The sequence below is a fragment of the Mangifera indica genome, chromosome 12 (genome assembly GCF_011075055.1).
Source record: "Mangifera indica cultivar Alphonso chromosome 12, CATAS_Mindica_2.1, whole genome shotgun sequence".
NCBI lineage: Eukaryota > Viridiplantae > Streptophyta > Magnoliopsida > Sapindales > Anacardiaceae > Mangifera > Mangifera indica.
Genome location: NC_058148.1, coordinates 10,603,654 through 10,627,546, shown reverse-complemented (window position 1 = coordinate 10,627,546; position 23,893 = coordinate 10,603,654). Strand labels below are relative to the sequence as shown.

At 31.1% G+C, this 23,893-nt stretch overlaps 3 protein-coding genes across 3 annotated transcripts; all 3 read right to left on the bottom strand.

Annotated features, from left to right (window-relative positions):
- Positions 1 to 3,014: 3,014 nt before the first annotated feature.
- Positions 3,015 to 3,749, bottom strand: LOC123192055. The gene has a single exon (XM_044604524.1). It carries the CDS (start codon positions 3,747 to 3,749, stop codon positions 3,015 to 3,017), a length of 735 nt encoding a protein of 244 aa, XP_044460459.1.
- Positions 3,750 to 10,139: 6,390 nt separating this feature from the next.
- LOC123193644 lies at positions 10,140 to 11,503 on the bottom strand. Its single transcript, XM_044606704.1, has one exon. It carries the CDS (start codon positions 11,181 to 11,183, stop codon positions 10,446 to 10,448), a length of 738 nt encoding a protein of 245 aa, XP_044462639.1. The 5' UTR covers positions 11,184 to 11,503; the 3' UTR covers positions 10,140 to 10,445.
- A 9,845-nt stretch (positions 11,504 to 21,348) lies between these two features.
- Positions 21,349 to 23,594, bottom strand: LOC123192473 (cytochrome P450 714A1-like). Its single transcript, XM_044605041.1, has 5 exons — positions 23,150 to 23,594; positions 22,788 to 23,014; positions 22,463 to 22,713; positions 22,020 to 22,383; positions 21,349 to 21,944 (listed from the first exon to the last, which is right to left on the bottom strand). Exons 1-5 carry the CDS (start codon positions 23,439 to 23,441, stop codon positions 21,519 to 21,521), a joined length of 1,560 nt encoding a protein of 519 aa, XP_044460976.1. The 5' UTR covers positions 23,442 to 23,594; the 3' UTR covers positions 21,349 to 21,518.
- Positions 23,595 to 23,893: the final 299 nt, after the last annotated feature.

Below are 23,893 nucleotides of genomic sequence, written 5' to 3'. Positions count from 1 at the left end.
TCTTTTACACAAAACTTTATATTACATAGAATGAGAGTTTTTACTGAACATACTCACAAATCATCAATCTTTTACTATTCTTTTGATATCTCGTGAAAGAAAAACAAAATTTACAATCTATCGATCTCAGATAGAGTATTTTTTTTAGGACTCCTTACAAAAAATACATCAAGAAAGATCTCGTATAGTCATATAATTTAAAACATACTAATACAATGTAGAAATGATTGTGTCATAAAAAATCAACACTTAGTGTATAGATTACTCTCAGGATGTAGAGTTTAACTTACCAAAAGGAAAATAATTTATATAATAGTGGTGTCAATTTATGACATGCCTGATTTTTAGAATGAAGATGTCAATCTACCTCAAACAATTTGCTCACACTTTAAATACACCATTCTTTAATGTATAGACAACTGCCAACATTCAAATATTTACTCACATCAAATGGATTACTCACATTGTGACAATCTTAATTGTGATATTGAAAGTTGAACTCATGTCAAAGTAATTGATTGATTATGTGAAAATCTTAATTGATGTCTCATTAACATCAACCATTAATGTGTAGAAGGTTATTCATATTATAAAAATATCAACCAAAAGTGTGTAGATGACTCTTAATGTTTGGATATTGCCTCGCTACGAGCAAACAACACACATCATAATAACGACTACTTTTAATGTGCAACTATAATCACACCCTAAAGAAAAATATTAGATATATTAGTCCTGTAACAAGATTAGAGACCCTGAGCCTTCCAAATGGTTAGGTTAGGAGGCTTACAAGATCATTTCATATTGATGATAATGAAAAATAATAACTTATATGGTTAGCAAGATTTTATGGGTTTGCTTTTAGGGGAATTATGATAAATATGTTAAGGGTAGTATGATAGATAAATTTCAAAGTGAAACAATTAGAAGTGACATGGTAATTAGAAATTTTGCACCTCAGTCAGATCCTTTTTTATGTTTATGGTTTTGGGTAAAAAAGTGTGATTTATAGATTCTAGGGGTAAAAACGGTTTTTACTTTAAACCTTTGGTAAAAAATGTAATTCACTTTTTATGAAATTATTGGGAGCAAGTTTGATTAAAAATGTTAGACTAGGATTTGGTGGGCAAGTTGGTTTGGATACAAAGTCCCAGTATTTGTTGAAGAGAAAAATATTTGAGTGATATTATGTGTATTAAGAACAAAATTAGAGTAATATTATATATACTTATGATGACTACTAATTTGAATATTATTAATAATATGTCATCATATAATTAAGTAATATTTTATTACTTAAGCCAAATGACTTATTTTTACCTAAATATTACTTTTATCCCAAGTTTCTATAATTTATCTTTTAAAACCTATATACTCGCTTATGAACTGTTAAAATTATTATATCCCTTTGTTTAAAAATTTTATATCATTTTCTTTCTTAAATTCTAAAAACTAGTAATTTTTTCCCAGACTAAATTTTAAAAAGTAACATTCCCCCCCCCCCCCCCCCCCCCAACAAAGGTTTCCATTTTTTCAGAGATTTTCTTTGATGATGGTTGACTTCTCTTGCTATTTTTAGGCGACGTTTCTTTCTTTTTAGTGTTGTCAACGAAGGGCCTTCGTGACACTATTTGTGTAAAATTGTAAGAGAACAAAGACGGTTCCAATCAATTCCAACTCCTTTTGATTTTTATTCATGAATTTAAGATTTTAAAACATAGTTACGAATATGAGAGTTTGATTTTAAATTTAACTGTAGTTTTATTAATTAACTCATTAATATGGTTGGAATTAAAGATGGTAGGGATAAATTTAATAGGAGATTGAATGGGTTCTTAGTCTATTTGAAAAATATAGGCAAAATACCAATGTACTTTGGTTCATAGTGTAAGTCACTCAAATGACGTAACTTTCTGCCGAGTGGATAAATAATCGAGTACCACCTGAGTTTGATTATTTTGTGGGACAAGTGCTAAATTTAAATAGAGATTAAGGAAAATTTCACTTAGCATATACATAGACAAACCATGTAAAATCTCGAGTTTAGAATTGATTAGACATAAACGGGGTAATTGTAAACTTTTCAAGTCAGGAGAGATGAAAATAGAGTTCATTATGACTTTGTGTGGGCTCAATTCTGTAATGTTGCATGGGCCTCCACCAAGCAAATTAGTGGGAATGTTATTCAAAAAAATCTGGTGATGTACTTAGAATATACCAGTGAGTCTTAACCCAAAAGGACAAGACCCGAATTCAGTCAGCCATTGAATGTCTTGGACCAAAATTAGAAGAGTGATGTATCAAATTTCCTTTTAAAGGTCTCAAACTCCCTATAATTATTTTTTGAAAAAATATGTAATTTTAAATTAATAATTAAAAAAAGAAGTGAATTAATTATTTTAATATACCATTTTTCCGTCGATGCCCTTTATTATTATTTTTCTAAAACTGTAATTTGAAATTCTTTATGTTGTCATAATTAAAATTATTTTTATGAGATTAATGCTGAGTCAAATTAAGATTTGATTAAACTATTGTTTAGTTCATAAGTGGACAACGATGGAAAAGAAAATTAATTATTAAAAAATATTTTGTTTTATTTTCTTATTTCTCATCAAGGTTGAAATTGACTGGAATAAAAATTGTGCATATAAGAATTTGTAGATTTGATCAAAAATAAAAAAGGCCACTGGAATATTGATGGGTGGATGAAAACACTTAGAAAGAGAATGAAATATTATTGAGGGAAGCACTCATGTGAAATACAATAGAGATCAACAATACGAGAAACTCTAAACTAAAATTGAAATGCTGAATTCTCAGCAAAGTGAAAAAAAATTCTTACACTCCTTTTATTATCTTACCACACACAATCAAAGCTTCATTTGGAGTTCAAATTCAACCAGAGGCGAAGTATTATATAGCTTGATCGATAGTCGACTGCCTCAAGAAAGAACATGATATACCGTTGTATAGCTAGCTTCATTAGTAAGCTTCTAATGAAAAAGCAGTTCTCATTTTGCGAGGAACTCCACCAGGAGACAAGTAAGGCTTATGGTTGGATCGCCAAGAAGAATAGCTGCAATGGTTTTGAAGAACATCTTCACTATCCTGATAAATTTGTTGCCATTTCTTCGATTTCTATTCTGACGTTGAAGAGGAAGCTCTAATTTCTGAAGAGCCAAACTATAATCATCCTGGTAAGCCCTATTCTCGTATCCCTCCAGAATCATTTCTGTGAAACAATTCACATGAATGTTAAATTTCTTGCACTTTGATACATAAGACCACCCCTCAATTTCGGATGCAGTGCCTTCAGGCTTTGTCTTGCCGCAGAAATAGCACTTTGACGACACCTTTTCAGAAAGCTCAAACCGAACACCATCAAATAATACCTCGCAGGGCAAGTTTTGGCAACAGGGATGCAAATCCCAGTTGTTCTTTTCATCGTGATAGACAAAACCATTCACAGGTTGTCCACAGGCGTCACAGCATCTAGGACAATCATTTCCACAGTTGCATTTCTTAACTGGAGGTTGATATAGTAATTTGAAGGCTGAATTCTCTAAGAAGTGGTGATGAGCAGTAGGGCTTGGGAACCTACATTCTTTATGAAGGTTAAAGTTGCAGAGATCGCATCTGTATCGTGAGCCAAAGCCTCGCTGCTTGCAGCCATCACACGTGTAGGGTTTTTCAAAGCTTTTGAGCTCGAGTTCATGCTCCGGGTGGCTGGGGTGAATCTCTTCCATTTGTGATTTTAGGAACTGATCTAAGTTTTCTTAGTATAGTGGACAGTTACCGGAAGTATCAGATCAAGCACAAGGAAAAAGAGTATAAGAAGAAGAAGCAATGTTTTGAAGCACATCAATTTCCTTTGGTCTCTTTTATATGGGCGTAATATGATTTTGAGGAAGTAACACCGAATTTTCGCTGTCAGTAGGTTTCAATTGTAGGAAGACATCTTAAGTCCACAGCAGTAATTTCAATGAAATTGTATTGAAGGTGTAATGAAAACTAGAGGCAAAGAAACAATAAAACTGGTTTTCCCAGAAAATCTCTACTTTGTTTTGTTGCTTTTGGACTGAAATCCAACGGTCTCCAAATCGTAGGATAGAAATTTCTTTCAGCAGTTGAAGTTTTCTCTAGGATTCTGCCTGTTACTTGCTGTAGGGCTCACACGCACGATGTAAGTCAAGTAGAATCAACCTCTACGCGGCCTCATCAATCAACAGACGGCTTGAGATAATAAAAATCTGGGTTCTTTCACGTTGTTGAATAGTGAATACTCTATAGGAAACTGAAGACCAGAAGTTACTGGTGCCACGTATTTCAAGTCAACCACCCGATCGCGCTGTGTTTTAGAAGGAGACGGTAACTTTCACTGTGACAAACCCCTGACCGACTTTCATTCTGGCTCGTTTGCCAAGTAAATCAATTTAGGAAAGGCCAAACGACTATTTCCCACCCAAGGTTTGATGTTTTCTCAAGTTTTCACCCTTTAATTATGGAAACATCAAACACCCACTCATGACCGATTAGATTTAACAAAACTCTAACGGTGGTAAGGGTAAAATCATTATTTTTGCTATAATATTAAAAATAAACTAAAATAGAATATATTTTGCCCACCTAAACTTTAAAAACTAAAATTTTCCCCCACCCTAAGTTTTAAAAAATCGTAATTTCACCCTAGGGTTTGGTTTTGAAATCTCCGGTGACCTCTCCGGCTCCATTGCCGACGGTTTCTCCCTCCCGAAGCAACCTCTCCTTCTGGATATCTCTTTCCTCCCCCTGGAGGCCCGATCGACGTCAGAGACATTTTGAGAGACGAAGAACTTCGTCGGGGAAGACGAAGACGAAGTCGTCGTCTTCCCAGAGGTTTTCTTCTGGGAAGACGAAGTCGTCTTCCGAAAGGAGAGGTTGCTTCGGGAGGGAGAAGCCGTCGACAATGGAGCTGGAGAGGTCACCGGAGATTTCAAAACCAAACCCTAGGGTGAAATTACGATTTTTTAAAACTTAGGCTGAGGGAAAATTTTAGTTTTTAAAGTTTAAGGAGGCAAAAAGAGATAAAAATTTTAGACGTTAGGGTTCTGTTAAATCTAACCAGTTATGGGTGGGTGTTTGGTATTTCTATAGTTAAAGGGGGACATTTGAGAAAACATCAAACCTTGGGTGGAAAATAGTCGTTTGGCCTTTAGGAAATTTCGGTCATGATTTGACCTTGCCCACCGACAAGGTAGGCAACTGCTTCTGCAAGTTATATTGTAACTGTTGGAGGACACGTTCTGAGATAGACCAAAAAGCCTTCGCATTAATTAATTAATTAATTTAATCCCTCTTACAGAGTCACAACTTAATTACTACTTCAAGCTTATTAATTGATTACGATTAATTAATATTTATTCAATAATTAGGTTACTCTTCAAAGTAAATTTAAAATTAATTATTTCTAAAAGATAATTTGAATCACAGAAAAGGAGGATCTTATATAAGAAAGCTAAATTTCTAGAAGACCAATTAACCCTAAAAACACACAAAGAACTTTTTTAAAACTTTGGAAAACTACGTTTGCCTTGGACAATTTTTTTGTAAACAATATTAATACTTTATTAAAATGCTTCTCGATACCTAAATAACATAATGGGTAACAAAAACTTCTAGATAATAAATCGAATCACATTAATAACACTCTAGTATCTTATTTGGTTTATTCCCACTTGCTATTAAAATAATAGATAATCAAATGATTATATAGTTTCAGTCGCCATTATCATAATCTATTTTATAGAAAACTCTATATTTCGTCCTTCTAATTTGGTAAAAAGAAATGCATCAATAATTTGATGGTAGAATGAAAACCTCCACTCAAAATGCCCACAAATCGTCACTCTCTTACCTTTCTTTTTATACTTTTTGGAAGAAAAACAAATTTTAAACTCTATCAATCTTGGATAAAGGATCCTTTTTAGGACTTCCCACGAAAAGACATCAAAGAAGATCTTATATAGTCATATAATCTAAAATATGCAAATACAATGTAGAAACAATTTGTGTCATAAAAAGTCAATAATGAGTATATGAATTACTCTTAAAATGTAGAGTTTAAACTCTAGAATACCACATGTACTTCTCAAAGGTAAAATAATTATTTAATATGTATTTATATGTCTAAATATGTTTATGGTTAAGTTGGAATGAAAATAAATTAAGTATGACCTGTTTATGATGTTAAACAGTTGTGTATGCAATAAGAATATCGATATATCCACATCAGTCAAAGTGGATAAATGTTACATTGAAAAAATTTAAGTGATAAACGGACATCTATGTAAAGTATGAATGTTTGTTCACGATGTTATGAAATTTTTTTTTTTTTAAAATCATGTTGTTGAGAATTAGGGATATTATCCCATTCTCATTAGTATGTGGTTTTCCAAAAAGAAAGAGAGAAATTGAGCGTTTGTTGTGTTGGTGGTAGTTCTGGTGACCGGTGGGCATTTCAACGAGTGGTGAAACAACTTTAGTTGAAGAAGAAGAGCGTAGCGACAGAAAATCTTTTATATATATATTTTTTTTTGAAAAAAAATCATTCCCTAGGTCTCCCGCAAACATTTTTGGATGCCTTCACTTCTCATGATTGAAATTCAAATTGTAAACAATTTTTATACTTTTTTTTTCATAATTTCTTCTTTTATTTTTTTAAGGAACACATTAGGTACATTATACATGTTAGAGGTCATTTGGTTTCATTCAATAATAATTTATTTTTTATTATTTATATTATTTTATTTAATTTTTTAGTAATAAAATATTATGATAATCTTCTATTATTAATGATATTGTGACACCACTTTCACTATATGTATTAAAATATTATCAAAATAATTTTAATTTTATTATAATTATATTATTATTTATTAAATTTTAAGATAAAAATAACTTCATTTTCATTTAATATAACAAGTAATATAAAAAATATTTAAGAATAATTATATCTAAAAGTATTTAAATAAAATAATTTAGCAATATTTTTTTATTATCTCTAATAAAATATAATAATTATTTATACTTATTAAATTTTATCAAATATGATAATCATTTATATATAATAATCATTTAAATAATTTATCATTAAAATAATATTTTAATTTTAATAATAAAATATTAATCAAACCAAACCATCCCTTAGAAGCATCTTTCTTTTCCAGTTATGGAAGTATCCATTTTTCACATAAGGATTTATCTATCTGATATTAATTAAAATCGACAAAATTTTTTCCGCGTAAACTTTTTTAGGCAAACGTATAACGATTTTACTTTTATAAGCAAATTTACTTTTAATTTCAAAAATATCCTCCCTGATTTATTACGTGATTTTCAACAATTTACATATGCGTATCACAGTGTATGGATGCGTATAAGGTACGTGGATACGTGCATGATGCGTAGGGTGAATACAGGGTACGTAAGATGAGTACAAGATACATGAGTACGTGCAGAGTGCGTGGGTGCGTAACAAATATAAATATATAAATATATTATATATATATATATATTATAATATAATATAATATTTAAAAAATATAAAAAATATATATATTAAATATTATAATATTTAATATAATATATAAAAATAATAATAATAATTTTTAAATATATATTTATTATATTATTTAAATATTATATTATATTATTTAATATATAATATATAATATATATATATAATATATATATATATATATATATATATATAATATATATATATATGAGGGTGCATATGCACCCTGCACACACTCATGCACTCACGTATTTTGCATGCACTCATGCACCTCACACCTTGTACGCACCCATACACTCTTCACGTATCTGCACGCACTCACGCATCCTGTGCATACTCCATGATAACCCACGCACCCATGCACTCTGTACGCACCCATGCACTTACGCATCCTATACAGCCCTTGAAATCTCACATATGGAATGGTTGAAAATAATGTAATAAGCCAGAGGGTATTTTTAGAGTTACAAAAAAAAATTGCTTATAAAAATAAAACTATTGTACGTTTGCCTAAAAACGTTTATGCGAAAAAAATTTTATCGATTTTAATTAATATCCCACATATCAGGAAAAAATATGAAGTAATTTTTGAACAATTTCAAATGTTTTTAAACTATGAAATATTTTTAAATGCAACTTTGATATACTTAAGCTAAGTATTAATGACTCTAATTGAGCTGGGTCTTGTAAATAATGACCTGTACGTAGAAGGCAAATAGTTTCCATTTATTTTGTCTAGAGGCTGTTGAACGGGAGCCATAATATTAAATTTCGATTAAATTTAAGCTTACCTGTATGAATGAGCCAACCTTTATTGACCAAGACATTTCAATGTAAATATTGGCCAAAAGATAAATAACATAATCATGAACCTAGACTATTAAGTAATAGGTCGAATCACATTAACAACTCTTTTGTATCTCATTCGTTTCATTCTCACTTGTCATTAAAATAATATATAATCAAATAATTTTAATAGTTTAAATTATCATTATCAAGACGTATTTTGGCATAAAACCATGTAGTACGTACTTTTGGTTGGTGACAAAAAATGCCTTGATATGCCATTGGGTCTCTATTAAGGTTTGAAATGAGTTTTTCGTTTCAGTAAAACATCACTGTATATAATTTTTGTTTTCAACACAATATACTTACCACCATTAGTGACAACCCTTTTCTTTTCGGTTAAGTAAAAAATTATATTAACAAAACCAATGAGCCCACCGAATGATGGGGAAAAAACAATCTAAACTCACTCTTACAAATGTAAGGTAATCGAGGAAGCTACAAAATGATTAGGTTTGAAGGGACTAACTTTTTAATATTCTCATCTTCAAGGTCTATCACCGTTCTTATAGTAATAGAATTTAAGAGATAGACATATATCGATTACTTGCTATCCAATTATATATTAATTTTGGGAAATTAATTATATAAACTACATTTGAAGGGGTTAATTCGAATACAACCAGCAAGCCTAACTTTATATTATAATAACAAACAAACTTAATTAAATACAAATTTGCTTTCATCCTTAAGCTACCAACAAAACTCTAAACAATCAACTCTATCGATCTTTATCTCTTTTTCGCATAATCTCGCATTGAAAACATGAAACCAAGTTAAAAAAAGCTTCACATTCCCGTATTAAGTTTAATCTAAATTAACTTAAAATTTGTCAATCCAGTTCTAAACATTAAATTCATTAATAATGCCTTTGATTGTAGTTTTTGTAATTAACTCATGGATGTAGTTAGAATTGAAAATAGTAGGGATAAATTTCACATGAGATAAAATGGGTTCTTGTTTGATTTGTGAATTATAGACAAAATAGCGGTGTATTTTGGCACTTACTATAAGTTACTCAAATGGCGTAACTTTAAACCAAATGGATAAACAATCTGATATCACTTGAGTTTGATTATTGAGCAGGGTAAGCGCTAGAATTTAAGTAGGGGTTAAGGATTTTTTAACTTAGCGCACACTCAGAGAAATCATGTAAAGTCTCGAGTTTGGAATTGATTAAACATATACAGGATAATTGTAAACTTTTCATGTCAAGAGGGATGAGAATAAAGTCCATTACGACTTTGTGTGGGCTCAATTCTGTAACATTGTATGGGCCTCCAGGCCCTCCACCAAGCAGATTGGTGGGAATGTTACTAAGGAAAATTTGGTCTCAAACTCTCAATATTTTTTTTGTTGAAAAAATAGGTAATTTTAAATTAATAATTAAAAAGAAGTGAATTAATTATTTTAATATACCTCATATATAAAGAAAACCATTTTTCACTTAATACCCTTTATTATTTTGTTTCTGAAACTGTAATTTGAATTTCTTTATGTTGTCACAATCAAAATTATTTTTATGAGATTAATGTTGAATCAAATGGTGAAAACAAAATAATAATGGACAACGATGGAAAAGAAAAATAATTAAAAAATATTTTATTTTCTTATTTTTCTCATCAAGGCTGAAATTGATTGGAATAAAAAATTCTGCGTGTGAGAATCTGTACATTTTATCAAAAAAAAAAAAAAAAGGTCACTGGAATGATGGGTGAATAAAAACACTTAGAAAGGAAATGAAATATAAGAAATTAATTATTATTGAGGGGAAGCACACCTGTGAAATACAATAGAGATCAACATTATAAGAAACTCTTAAATTAAAATTGAAATGCTGAAATCTTAGCAAAATGAAAAGAAATTTGTTCACTCCTTTTATTGTCTTCTCACACCCAAAACAAGCTTCAATTTGAGTTCAAGTTCAACCAGAGACGAATTATTATATAGCTTGATCGATTGTGGAGTGCCTCAAGAAAGAACTTGATATACCCTTGTATAGCTAGCTTGATTATTAACCTTCTAATAAACAAACCAATGGTCATTTTGCGAGGAGCTCCACCACGAGACATGTAAGGCCTATGGTTGGATCGCCAAGAAGAATTGCTGCAATGGTTTTGAAGAGTATCTTCATTATCCTGACAAATTTGTTACCATTTCTTCGATTTCTATTCTGACGTTGAAGAGAAAACTCTAATTTCTGAAGAGCCAAACTATTATCATCCTGGTAAGCCCTATTCTCACGTCCCTCCAGAATCTTTTTTGTTAAACAATTCACATGAATGTTAAATTTCTTGCACTTGGATACATAAGACCACCCCTCAATTTGGGATGCAGTGCATTCACGCTTTGTCTTATTGCAAAAATAGCACTCTGATAACGCCTTTTCAGAAAGCTTAAACAGAACACCATCAGAGGGTTCCTCGCAGGGTAACTTTTGGCAACAAGGATGCAAATCCCAGTTGTTCTTTTCATCGTGATAGACAAAACCTTTCACAGGTTGTCCGCAGGCGTCGCAGCATCTACGACAATCATCTTCACAGAAGCATTTCTTAACTGGAGGAGGTTCATATAGTAATTTGAAGGCTGAATTCTCCAAGAAGTCGTGATGAGCAGTAGGCTTTGCGACCATACATTCTGTATGAAGGTCAAAGTCGCAGAGATCACATCTGTATCTTGAACCAAAGCCTCGCTGCTTGCAGCCATCACACGTGTAGATTTTTTTAAAGTTTTTGAACTCGAGTTCATGCTCTGGATGGCTGGGGTGAGTCTCTCCCATTTGTGATTTAAGGAACTGATCTAAGTTTCTTAGTATAGCGGAAAGTTACAGGAAGTAAAAGATCAAGCACAAGGAAAAAGAGTATAGGAAGAAGAAGCAATATTTTGAGGAAAATCAGTCTCCCCTGGTCTCGTTTATATAGGGATTTTGAGGAAGTAACTCCGAATTTTTGCCGTCAGTAGGTTTCCATTGTAGGAACACATATCAAGTCCACAGCAGTAATTTCAATGAAATTGTATTGAAGGTGTAATGAAACTAGAGGCTAAGAAACAATAAAACTGGTTTTCCCAGAAAATCTCTACTTTGTTTTGTTGCTTTTGGACTGAAATCCAACGGTATCTAAATCGCCGGTTAGAAATTTCTTTCAGCAGCTGAAGTTTTCGCTACGATTCTGCCTGTTACTTGCTGTAGGGCTCACACGCACAATGTAAGTTACGTAGAATCAACCTCTACACGGCCTCAGCAATCGACAGACGGCTAGATAAAATAAAATCTGGGTTTTTTAATGTTGTCAAAAACTCTATAAGAAGCTGAAGACCAGAAAGTTACGCATTTCAAGTCAACTACCCGGCCGCGTTTTGTCTGAGGAGGAGAAAGTAACTTTGACTGTGACAAAAACCTTTGAGAAACTTACATTCTGGCTTGTTTTCCCAATAAATCGATTTAGGAACCCATAAACAAGATAGACATCTGCTTCTGCAAGTTATACGGTTGATGTTGGAGGGCACGTTTTAAGATAGATTAAAAACCCTTCGCACTAATTAATTAATTAATTAATTAATTAAATCTCGCTGACAGAGTCACAACGTAATTGCTACTTCAAGGTTTATTAAGTGATCACCTTCGATTAATATTTATTAAATACTTAGGTTATTCTTCAAAGCAAAATTAAAATTAATTATCCTAAAAGATAGTTTAAATAATAAAAGAGGAGCCCACGTAAAAAGTTAAATTTCTTAAAAAGCAATTATCCTTACGAGAGACAAAATCTTTCCTAAAACTCTAGAAAACGAAGTTTGCCTTGGGGAAATTTTGTTGTAAACAATATTAATACTTTATTAAAACACTTTTCTAAGGGTAAATAACATAATCTTGAACATGAACTCCTAAACAATAAGTTGAATTACATTAACAACTTTTTTATGTCTCATTTGTTTTATTTTTATTTGTCGTTAAAATAATAGATAATCAAATGATTTTATAATTTCAATCGTTATTGTCAAAATATATTTTGTATAAAACTCTATAATGTATATTTCTAATTGATAAAAAGAAATACATCAATAATTTGACGGTAGAATGAGAGTCTTCACTCAAAATACCCACAAATCGTCAATCTCTTACCTTTCTTTCGATGCCTTTCGGAAGAAAAACAAAATCTAAACTCTATCGATTTTGGATAGAGTATCTTTTTTAGGATTTCTCACAAAAAAAAATCAAAGAGGATCTTATATAATTATATTATCTAAAACATGCGAATACAATGTAAAAATGACTTGTGTCATAAAAAGTCAATAATGAGTGTACAAATTACTCTTGAAATGTAGAGTTTAACTCTAAAATACTTATGAGTACGTCTTAAAGATAAAATAATCATTTTATATATATTTATATATCTAAATATATTTATGGTTAAATTAGAATGAAAATAAGTTAAAGTATGAACTGTTTATGATATTGAACAGTCGTGCATGGGATAAGAATGTTGGTGTATCCACATCAGTCGAAGTGGATAAATACTCCGTTGAAAAAATTCCAGTGATAAATGAGCGTCCATGTGAAGCATGAACATCCGTTCACGGCATTACACAATTTTTTTAAAATGTCATGTTGCTGAGAATTAGGGATATTATCTCATTCTCATAATTATGCGGTCATCCAGAAATTGAGAGAGAAATTAAGCGTTTGTTGTGTTGGTGATAGTTTGGGCGACCGGTGAGCATTTCAACGAGTGGTGAACCAACTTTTGTTGAAAAAGAAGAGGGTAACGACAGAAAATCTTTTATATATATGTAAATAAGGCTGTTCAAAAAAAAAAAAAAAAAAAAAAAAAAGGGGTATCCCTGGGTCTTCCGCAAATATTTTTGGGTGCCTTCTCATGATTGAAATTCAAATTGTAAACAATTTTTTTTATAATTTCTTCTTTTATTTTTTTAAGGAATGCGTTGCGTTGCGTTAGGTATGTTATACATGTTAGGGGCTGTGTAGTTTCACTTAATAAAAATTATTTTAGTAATTTATCTTTTATTATTTATATTACTTTGTTTGATTTATTAATAATAAAATATTACGATAATTTTCTGTTATTAATGATATTGTGATACCATTTTTGTTTTAGGTATTAAAAAATTATCAAAGTAATTTTAATTTTATTATAATTATATTATAATTTATTAATTTTTTAAGATAAAAATAACTTCATTTTCAATTAATATAACAAATAATATAAAAAATATTTTAGAATAATTATACCCAAAAATATTTAAGTAAAATAATTTAACAGTATTTTTTATATTATCTCTAATTAAATACAATAATTATTTATATTTATCAAATTTTATTAAATATGATAATTATTTATACTTAATAATATTTTAAATAATTTATTTTTAAAATAATTTTTTAATTTTAATAATAAAATATTAACAGAGTCAAACCATCCTTTTAGAAGCATCTTTCTTTTCCAGTTATGGAAGTATCCATTTTTTATAGTAGGGTTTATCTATACCTGAGTAAAATATATATCAGGAACTAATTGAGCTGGGTCCTGTAAATAATGACCTGTACGTGGGAAGGCAAATAGTTTCCATTTATTTTGTCCAGAGGCTGTTGAACGGGAGCCATAATATTAAATTTCAGCTTTACCCGCATGAATGAGCCAACCTTTATTGACCGAGACATTTCAATGTAAATATTGGCCAACAGACTTATTCGGACCCAAGAAATAGTGAAATTCAAAACTCTCATTCCCAAATTTTAAAAAATTTAAATATTCACTCATGAATTAAAATCTGTTAAAAAATTTAAATATTCACTCGTTATTTAATAATAATATTTAAAAAATTAAAAGTTTATATCATTTTACTCCCTTAATTTAAAAACTAACAATTTCATATCATAAAAATTAAGTTTTGAAAAGTAACATTTTCCCCTTACCTAGGGTTTTAAATTTCATCGATGAATTCCCAACGAACGATGATCGATTTCTCTCCCTCTTAGTATCGTCTCTCCCTCCGATGTTCAATATCCATGGATGATGTCTGGATTCGACAAACTCCAGATGAAGAGTCAAAACTCTTCGTCGTCCAAATGAAGTCGGTATCATCTAGATAATAACAACAGTCCAAATAAAGCCAACTTTATCTGGATGATGACGATGGTCTAAACAAGGTTAGATTTGTCTGAACGATGACGATAGTCTAAACGAGGAGTTGTCCTCCTCTAGATGAGGTCGATCTCCTTGTCTAGACTGTTGTCATTGTCTAGACGAGACGAAGCTAACTTTCTTTGGACCATCGTCATCGTCCAGACAAAGTCGATTTATTCTAGACGATGAAGATCTAGACAAAGAGTTTTTACTATTTATCCAGATTTCATTTGAATTTCTTTGAATTCAGAATTCGTTGATCAGATATTGAATATCGGAAGGAGAGACGATATTGGAAGGGAGAAAGATTGACCATTGTTGTTCAGAAATTTGTTCGCGAAATTTGAAAACCGCAGGTAGGGGGAAAATGTCACTTTTCAAAACTTAATTTTGAGAGAAATTGTTAGTATTTCAAATTAAGAGGGTAAAATAATATAAACTTTTAATTTTTAAAATAATATTGTTAAATAACGATTTTACCCTTAACTTTAACTGAAAATCTTAATAGATTTTAGTTTATGAATAAGTGTTTAAAGTTTTGAAAGTTTGAAAATAGAAGTTTGAGATTGCACTATACTTTAAATGAGAATAAGTCTTTTGGCCATAAATATATATTAAACTACAAGTAATTTTTGACAAGATGTTAATTATTTTTCTTACGTCTTCTCACTAAGATTTCATGATCCGCTACTGAATTTATTTCAATTCCAATATCTCTGATCAAATCGATATTGACATATCAATTCGATACAAGATCTCTTATTGAATTGCTCATTCAATGAGCATTCTCAATACTATGCCTCGAAGAGGACTCGAACCTCCACGCTCTTTAGCACAAGATTTTGAGTCTTGCGTGTCTACCGTTTCATTACTAAGATATTTTAAAAGTGAATTGTATTCCATAAATATGATATCTATCTAGTGTAATGTATAGAATATATGACAAAGGTTGAGTATAGTATTTTTATTGATCCGGCATGTCATATAGACCCCAATCAGATATTCAATTGCTTCAAATAGAATTAACCAAAGAATGTGTTTTATATATATCAAAAAGATGGAATATCAAACCGATTTCTCATTTTAAGTAAATTGGTGCCGCCATTAGAATATTGATTATGGTTGTTTATTTAGAAGTTTGGGTTGTATAATGTTATTAATTAATTATTTCCCCACGACCTTTGACCAAGAAGATAAGTTAACACCAGTAGAATGTCAGTGCAGTATGCTTACACTTACCACCATCGGCCACCATGCAATTGCATGTTAATGTTTTAATACGAATATAACCAGCGATCCTAAATAATTAGATACAATTTTCTCTCATCTCTAAACTTCCAACAAATCTCTAAACAATAAGTCCAATCAATTTTTATCTCTCTTTTCCATAATCTCATATTGAAAACATGAAATCAAGCAAAGAAAAAACAAAAAAAAATCAGAGAGTTTGGGTTCGAATTTGATTGTTGTTTTGGTAATTACTTCGTGAATGTAATTGGAACTAAAGACAGTAGGAATATATTTGCATGGGATTGAATGGGGTTATAGTCGATTTAAGAAATATGGGCAAAATACCGATAGATTTTGACAGTTAGTGTAAGTTACTCAATTGGCGAAGTCTTATGCCAAGTGGATAAACATTCGATATAAACTGAATTTGATTATTTTGGGGGTAAGTGCTAGAATTTAAAGGAATAAGGGTTAAGGAATTTTTCACTTAGTGTATACACAGGCAAATCGTGCAAAGGCTCGAGTTTAGAATTGATTTGGTATATATCGGGTAACTGTAAACATTCACGTAGAATATCTAGTATGTACTATGTAGAAGATCAAGCGAGAGGAAGAAGAGTACAAGAAGAAGAAGCAATATTTTGACGAACATCGATCTCCTGTGGTGTTGTTTATAATATGAGGAAGTAAGACTGAATTTTCGCTGTCGGTAGGTTTCCACTGTAGGAACACATTAATTACACGCAGGTCCACAGCAGTAATTTCAATGAAATTGTATTGAAGGTGTAATGAAAACTAGAGGCAAAGAAACAATGAAACTGGTTTTCCCAGAAAATCTCTACTTTGTTTTGTTGCTTTTGGACCGAAATGCAACGGTATCTAAATCGTAGGACAGAATTTCTTGCAGCAGCTGAAGTTTTAGCTAGGATTCTGCCTGGTACTTCCTGTAGGGCTCACACGCACAATGTAAATTAACTAGAATCAACCTCCACGCCGCCTCAGCAATCAACAGAAGGCTAGAGATAATAAAATCTGGGTTCTTTAATGTTGTTGAAGACTCTATAGGAAGCGGGAGGAGAAAGTAACTTTGACTGTGACAAAACTCTTGAGAAACTTTCATTCTGGCTTGTTTTCCAGGGTAATCATTTTAGGAAATTTCGGTTATGATCTTACCTTACCCGTAAACAAGATAGACATCTGCTTCTGCAAGTTATATAGTAAATGTTGAAGGACACGCTCTAAGATAGATTAAAAAGCCTTCGCATTAATTAGTTAATCAATTAAGGCCAAAAGGCTTATTTTCATCTAAAGGTTAGCCTAAACTCAAACTCATATCTGTTAACTTTTAAATGAAAACTTTTTGTTTTAGTCTCTAATGAAGACGGTTGGAGAGTGACTGAGAGGAAGCCAACGGCCAAAGATGGTGAATGATCACTAGAAAAAAGGAGAAAAAATTAAAGAAGAATAGGGGTGAAATTGAAATTTTCTAGAAAACTAGACGATGATTGTATATCGGAAAAAAATGCTTTTCAACCCTAGACTTAGAAAAAGTCAGTTTTTAAATTTAAAAAATATAAAATTAGGGAATAGAAATAAAAATTTTAAAACTTAAGGATAATTTTAAAATATGAGTTTAAATAAAATTTTTAAATAATAATTTTACCCTTGAGAGTAATAGTAAAATTTAACAGATAGGTAAATATTTGAGGTTTCAAAAATTAAAGAATGTGAGTTTTGTGTTTACTCTCAACCTTGGGTGGTAATTTTTGCCATTAATTAATTCAATCTCCCTTACTTAATTGCTACTTTAATTGATTACCATTAATTAATATTTATTAAATACTTAGGTTAGGTTACTCTTCAAAGCAAAATTAAAATCAATTGATCACCAATTACACCGTTAATTTATCATACAAAATAATCTATTATCTATACATTGATTAATCAAGAAGTATTTAATTATTTGACAGTAAAGTTTCAAGGATGGCAAAAATCAAATCCCTTGGATTACCAAATTTAACAAGAAGGACGAGCCTGATACACAATTGGGCCTTCTCGCGGAATGTTTTTAGCCTTATCATTGAGTATTCCCGACTTAGTACTGCCACTTCTTGAATTGGAATTGCAATGTTCAGCAACGCTAGATGACCATCAAACTTTGTAATATCAGCAAAATAACCCCTTCTCCCTGTCCGGGGTTTGATGGCAAAAATCTCACATCAAACAAAAGCTGAGATCGTCTTATGTCAATGTAAAGACATTACCTTTTTCTCTACCGTAAGACACTTCTTTAGGACAAAATTGTGAGATCAGTACACACCAAAGAGGACAATATATTATAGTTTTAAATGGTTTGCTATATATGTATATCAAGGCCCTAAACCCTTTCAATTAAGGGTTGTGTCGATGTCAAAAATCTTATATCAAATATGAGTCAAGGGTCATGAGTTAATACAAACATATCATTTCTTTCCTGTGTGAAATACATTTTAAGGCAAAGCCGTAAAACCAACAAAAGTTAAGGTGGATAATACCTCACAGCTTTAAGTAATCTGTCATATACAGTTTAAAGCAACATCAACAATTAGTTATTATACAATAACTCACTAAATGATACACATTGAAGTGACAAACTATAAGAATAATAACCAAACACCTTTTCAATATAACATACGGGTAGGAGTCACTCAAGTAAAGGTAATGACCTTCTAGATTATATTTCATTTTTATCTTGTCTCATTTTTTGAAAACAATAATTCTTTATCAAATTAAGATAAGATAATTATTGTATCTCTAATTAAATAAAATAGAAAATTTTGAATTTAAATTTGAATGTAATGAACAATATTATAACTAACATTCTCATAATACAAATATAAAAGATCATACTGATGTAAGGGCAAGTAAGGAATCCTTCAAAAAGACATAAAATTTTCACTAGAACTCTAGAAAACTAAGCCTCCCTTAGGAAATTTCTTTTGTAAACAATATTAATACTCCATTGAAACATTTTTCTTGAGATAAATAATATAATTGTAGACTTATGCTCATAGATTACAAGTCAAATCATATCAACAACTCTCTTGTGTCTCATTTTCTTCGTTCCCATTTGCCATTAAAATAATAGATAATAGAATGATTTCATAGTTTTAATCACTATTATCATACTCTATCTTGCACAAAATTTTGTATTGTATACTTCCCAGTGGTGCCAACAAATACATCAATAATTTGACGTTAGAATGAGAACCTTCAAAGAAAATATACACAAATATTCAATTTCTGACTATTTTTTTGATTCCTTATAAAAGAAAAACAAAATTTAAAATCTATCGATCTTAGATATAATATTTTTTTCAGGACCCTTTATGAAAGACATCAAAGAGAATCTTATATAACCATATCATCTAAGACATGTTAATACAACATATAAACGGCTCATTATAAAAAACAAAACAACTTATTTTGTAGTAGTGTCAATTTATGACGTGTCCGATTCTTAAAGCACACCAATTTGTAGGCAACTATCAACATTTAGATATTAACTCACATCAAATGTAGTACTCACGTTGCAACAGTGTCGATGTGCTCTATGCAAAATCAAAATCATGTCCAAGTGGTTAATTGACTGTGTGCAAATCTTGGCCCACGCTATGTTAATGTCAATCATTAACATGTAAATGATTACTCTCATATTATAAAAATGCCAACTAAAAGGATATAGATTACTCTTAATGTTTGGATAGTTCCTTGTTGTGAGCAATCAACTCACATCATATCAATAATTATTTTTAGCATATAACAATAACTCACACCTTAAGGAATATATTAGATATGTTGGTCCTATAATAAGATTAGAGGCCCTAAGCCTTCCAAATGGTTAGTTTCGAGAGTTTATCGGATCATTTTATATTGATGATAATGAGAATAGTAACTTCAGTGGTTAGTAAGATAAAGCGTGATTTATGTATTTCAAGGGTGAAAAAGTATTTTTAAACTAAATGTTGAATGGAAACTTATGACCATGGTTATGAAAATCAAACTAAACTAATCGATCAAACTAATTTGACCAAGATTGGTGGGTAGTTTGGTTCGATTGAGAGATTTAAACTTAAGTCCTAACAACTGTTAAGGATGGTGAAATGTCATTAAACCATAATTGAAGTTGTGGTATATTATAAATATATATATTTTTATTTGAATATATATATTTATTCAATTGATTATCAATTATGGTTACAAGTTTGATTATCAATTCAATTGATGTAACCAAAAAATTTTAGATCAAACTTTTGATCAGATCAAAACCCAGTACAATTATTAAAGCATTGTTTATAATTTTAAAAAATTATGAAAAGTTATTGATTTTTTTCTCCCGTACATGTATGATTATTAGTTAGATTGTCCTAATGTGAGCTTCTATATGGTACATGTCAACACAAGAAAAGAAATACATTAGAGTAATATTATATGTATTTATAATAAATATTAATTTAAATATCAATAATAATATATTATAATATAATTAAATATTATTTTGTTATTTATTTAAAATCATATAATAACATATCATTATTTATATCTAAATTGATGTTCATTAACATTATAAATACATCTAATTTTATTGAAAATTTTAGCATTACAATACAGTAGAAATTATTATTTTTATTTTTTATTTTTGTCTTTGTATATATAATGTGCATAGAAATAAATAACTCCTGTATCTTTCTTATCTTCGTTAAAAAATGCTTTAAGGTACGTTTGCTTGAGAAGAATAAGTGGTTATTTTGATAATTTACTTTTTATTACTAATATTATTTTATTCGATTAATTAAATAATAAAAAATTACAATAATTATTTTACAAAAAAGTTGATATGACAACACACAATATAATCTAATTAACAAATTTATAAAATAATTATCAAAATAATCTTAATTTTATTATAATTTTATTATTAATAAATTTAATTTAACATATTAATAACGTTAAAGTAATATTTAGATATTATTTTATTATTACTAATTAAATATACTAATTATTTAGACATATTAATTTATCCTTTTTAGATTTCCCTAATTTTAATAATAAAATATTATTCATACCTACCGCATCCTAAGAGTTACATGGTAAATTAACCTTAAATAGTTTAGTGTCAAATTAAGTTAAACTAATGACAGATAATTTATTCGTTGAGAAGTAATGTGGCAGTTTAGCATTCTCCAGAATTAATTACTAGTTCATGCCCAGAAGTGATTCTTAAAAAACAAGTTTCTTTTTATGCATTCATCAAATTGGAGGGAGAAATAGTTTGAATAATAAAAGATAAAATTTTTTTTTATAAAAGAATATGAATTTATATATATTTTTTAATAAATTAAAATCAAATTTTAATTTACGTAATTTAGTATTATGAGATTAATCATTAAATTCAAAATTTATTTTATTTAATATAATTAGTTTATTCAGAAAATAATAATCTAATTAACTGAGATTTCACGATGCGAAAAAAAAAAAAAAAAGATCCAAGGGTAACATAGCTCATGCCAAATTTAGCTATTTCTGGTGTGTCTGCAATTGAAGGACTGCAAGTTGATTGATGTCATTACTCTTACAATATGCCATCATCTCCAATGAAAGCATAATGGGCATGAAGAAAATATTTATGAAGGAAATTAAGTTTGCGGCATGGTACTCCATCTAGCCAAATACATGCTTTTTGAGATCAAAACAATATTTTAGATCTTCTGAAAGATGATATGTACACCATGTCGAGGCTCTACAATCATTCTGTATGCAGGAGAATGCTGATACTTGGGAGACAATGAGAAAGTAAACTTGGAGACAATAATGGAGAGGAGAATCTTCAATTGAACCATTGCAAAATTTTTGCCTAAGCATAGGCGAGGACCCAGTCCAAAGGGAACGTATGCTTGAGGAAACTTGCAAGCTTTAGAGACACCTTCAGAAAACCTTTCTGGTTTGAACTCATTTGCATCGGCTCCCCAAATTTCAGGGTCTCGGTGCAGAGTTGGGATCAGAGTCCATAAACATACGCCTTTGGGAATAATGATATTCCCAACTCGAGTCTCCTCAAGTGCCTCCCTTGAGACAAATGCTGCTGGGGGATACAGCCGCAGTGATTCATGAATCACCATTGTCACCTGGAGAATTTTGCCCAGATTAATTAAACTTGAACCCACATCAGTCATCAATTCATTTTAGTTTTCAGTATGTACCGTTTTTAAGTGGAGAAGAGAATCGGGATCAGGGAAGTTGTCACCACAAACTTGGGCAAGGTCTGCGCGAATTCGGGCTTGCCACTCTGGATGAAGAGCAAGCAGCATCAAGGTCCAAGAGGCAGCAACAGCCGTAGATTCGTGGCCGGCGAAATAAATGCTCTTACAATTGTCAACAATGAAGCTCTTGGCTGTAGCCAGAGATTGGTCTTTGGCAGCTCCCTCCAGTATCAACTGCATTAAATCCTTTTCTGATGAAGATATCTCTTGTTCACGTTCCTTCACTGCCTCCCATATCAACGACTCTATTTCCCTCTCCAAACTCCCAATTTCGTTTTGCTTCTTCATTGACAGAAATCTGCCTCTGTAAAACACATGTTCATCAAAGATTTAATCATGTTATAACATTGATTAATTTTAACATAATACATATATGAACATACGCGAAACTGGTGACTCCAAAAAGGAAGCTTTGCTTGGATATGGCTTTTTGAAGGCTCCTAAGCTTAGAGAAAATCTCTTTGCCTTTGAAATAAGAGCTACCAAAACAGGCTCTAGAGATAACATCTCCAGAGAACCCCCTCAAATCCTCATCAACTCTAATATCTGCACTCACCCCACCTTGAGCTTCTATACAGTCTTCCCATTTTCTCAGCAATGGCTCTGTCGACTCCACCATTAGCCCCACCATGCCCTGCATATTGCAATGGTGAATTAATGTAGTAGATTTCATAAAAATTATTAATTACCCACAAAAATTCACCTCACCTTGACTTTATCCATGAAGAACTCGGGTGCAACGATTTTCCTCTGTTGAGCCCAAATATGACCATTGGACCTTATAATGCCATTTCCAAGCATGGGCGAGAGCTTCTTGGTTACATAAGAAGGCTTACCTAAGTCCAGGGTATTGCTTTGGTTCATTTCTTTCACCAGCTCCGGCTGATTCACGTACAAGTGTTGCCTCATTCCCGTCGAATACGTGTATAATGGACCTTCATTCATTTGCAATTTCAAAGCCATAGCATTACTACTAAACAAAATAACCATTCAATTGATCAAGACACACTGATGACTGTAACTGATCAATTTTCATGGAAGAAACAAATAACAGAGGCAAGAAAAGTTACCGTATTCCTTTCTCCACTGCTCGAAATACGGAAAGAGGGTAGAAGTGTAGTCGTGGGCTACGAGATCATGGTTAAATTTGGATGGCTTTGTATTGATTTGAATCCTCTGCATCTCCGCTAGATTTCCATATAAAATCGAAGGAGGAGGCCCTCTTATCCCTTGCATACGCAGCATCTTCCTCACTCTCTCACACTTGACCCATATACTACCGTACAGATGAAGCAATAAGCAAACTAATCCTAAGAAGCCAACTGAACAAACGCTCGGCAGAAGACTCAGCATCACTTCCATCTTCTCTCTGCTCTAATCTGACGGTGGCTTAAATTTTATATGTGTGCATGTATGGAAGCCGCTTTCCATGGAAATGCATTATTAATGATTAGTTAACTGTGAGGAGATGAGCATAAAATTAAACTATGAAAGAGGAGGCACATAAGACATAAGGCACCTCAATACTTCCTAAGATGATTGGACTAAATGAATTGACCTGGAGAGGCCGCTGATTGGGCGAAAGCGATATTAGAAGTTCAATAATATGGGAAAACAACCTCCATTATTTAAGTTAAGTTTAACAGTAGGTGGCGATGTGTTTGTTTATAATTAGATTTAATTTGTAGCAGCACATGGGCTGGGGATCATTCACGTCAATACCGACAATTAGGGTCAAATAAGTCACACAGTGAATTTATGATCTCATCAATAATGAAATTGGGGTGGTCCAAATGCACTCCACAAACACATTA

What these genes read in the sequence shown, in the direction of transcription:
- LOC123192055 (XM_044604524.1), bottom strand. Translation starts at nt 3,749, where the DNA reads ATGGAAGAGATTCACCCCAGCCACCCGGAGCATGAACTCGAGCTCAAA.
- LOC123193644 (XM_044606704.1), bottom strand. Translation starts at nt 11,183, where the DNA reads ATGGGAGAGACTCACCCCAGCCATCCAGAGCATGAACTCGAGTTCAAA.
- LOC123192473 (XM_044605041.1), bottom strand. Translation starts at nt 23,441, where the DNA reads ATGGAAGTGATGCTGAGTCTTCTGCCGAGCGTTTGTTCAGTTGGCTTC. An exon ending in TCTTCATGGATAAAGTCAAG is followed by an intron (nt 22,714 to 22,787) that starts GTGAGGTGAATT and finishes TGCAATATGCAG; the next exon opens with GGCATGGTGGGGCTAATGGT. An exon ending in TTTGGAGTCACCAGTTTCGC is followed by an intron (nt 22,384 to 22,462) that starts GTATGTTCATAT and finishes TGTGTTTTACAG; the next exon opens with AGGCAGATTTCTGTCAATGA.